At 37.0% G+C, this 1,504-nt stretch overlaps 1 protein-coding gene across 1 annotated transcript; it reads right to left on the bottom strand.

Annotated features, from left to right (window-relative positions):
• Nucleotides 1-785: 785 nt before the first annotated feature.
• LOC110103350 (calmodulin-like protein 3) lies at nt 786-1,286 on the bottom strand. Its single transcript, XM_020832018.2, has one exon. It carries the CDS (start codon nt 1,284-1,286, stop codon nt 786-788), a length of 501 nt encoding a protein of 166 aa, XP_020687677.1.
• Nucleotides 1,287-1,504: the final 218 nt, after the last annotated feature.

Raw genomic sequence — 1,504 nt, 5'->3', positions numbered from 1 at the left:
CAATAAATTTCATTACATTAACTATAAATGTATTAAGATTAACATTCTTACGACGTTGAAATAATTTTCAAAATATTGAATTTTATTTGAAATGCTTTTTGGTTCCAAAAAATTGCAAAAAAAAAATTTGCGTTTGTGTGAACTGCTTAAGCTACACATGCACATACATTTTTAACTAATATATAAAATATTTTATTTTTATTATAATTTATGTATGAAACAAATCATAAATTTAAACTATTATCCACGTAAAAAATCTATATCTTCAGCCATTCTATATCCCAATTGTATAATTTATAACTGTTACATTATCGCTAGCTGTATCATTCATAAATTAAATGGCAACTGAAATCGAAATCAACTGGCAGCACGCAACCTGATTTGGACGAAATCTTCTTTCTTTAAACTTCCTAGAAAGTTACAAAATCATCACGAAAAAAAGAAATTATTCTGTGTAGAGGTCTGATGCAGCTCTACATTCATAGACGAAAAAAATACAGACATATCAGCAATACAGAACCGCAATACCGAGCGGTAGTACGGTACCGAGCCGCAGTAAGAGCTGTGGTACACAACAAATGAGTGATGTGGCACATTCTGATTAGTCTCCAGACGACTAATCCACCAAAATGAATTGGCGTTCTTTTTCTTATTAAATTATAAATTCTACAGGTCATTACAGTACAATCAGGAAAACAACTCCATTTCCAATACATCATTTTGAAAACTTGTAACATTCAATCTCCCAACACACGCTAAAAAAAAAAAAAAAACAAGCTTGAAATCTACATTGTATTCTCTAACAATCTCTTAAACTCCAAGAAACTGATCTTGCCATCACCATCTTCATCAAAAGCTCTGATCATCCTCTCACAGTCCTTCACCCTCCTGCCTTCCTCAAACCCCAATCTCCTCATCACATTCCACAGCTCCTCAGCTGTTATGAAGCCATCTTCATTCCTATCAAACACATAAAAAGCCTCTTTCAACTCCCACTCACTTGCTTCCTTTTCCTCCAACAATTCCTCAACCACCCCCTTCCCCTCCCTTCCCCTCTCCACACACTCTATCCCCAACCTCTCCAACACCGCCGTCACATCGTCCGCCGTCAACTCCTGATCTCCACCGCCACCATCGTCAATTTCATCAGTAGAGATCACAATGTCATCGTTTCGAGAGTTGCAAAATAGATGGCGATCTCCGTCGCATGATAAAAACCGAGTCAACTCAATGCGACACCGAGTAATAGCAACAACTTGTAATATGACAAAATCTAGCAGCTCCATTGTTGAAATTGTTGAAGGACTTGTAATAATATGTGTATATGCCTTTATATATATATATGGTCCTCTGGTTGATAAGGATGGTGGTGGAGAAATAGAGGTGCAAGTGCTGGGAAAGACGCAGGAAGAATGACTGGTGAAGTTATGGGATGCCATTTGGTGATTTCTAAGGGTCTTGGAATTAGTTGGAAGTTCAGTGCAACGCAGTTTCCTGGAAGGAT

The sequence above is a fragment of the Dendrobium catenatum genome, unplaced genomic scaffold, assembly GCF_001605985.2.
Source record: "Dendrobium catenatum unplaced genomic scaffold, ASM160598v2 fragScaff_scaffold_1297, whole genome shotgun sequence".
NCBI lineage: Eukaryota > Viridiplantae > Streptophyta > Magnoliopsida > Asparagales > Orchidaceae > Dendrobium > Dendrobium catenatum.
The sequence above is the reverse complement of the archived record's forward strand: the minus strand, read 5'-3'. Positions and strand labels throughout refer to the sequence as shown.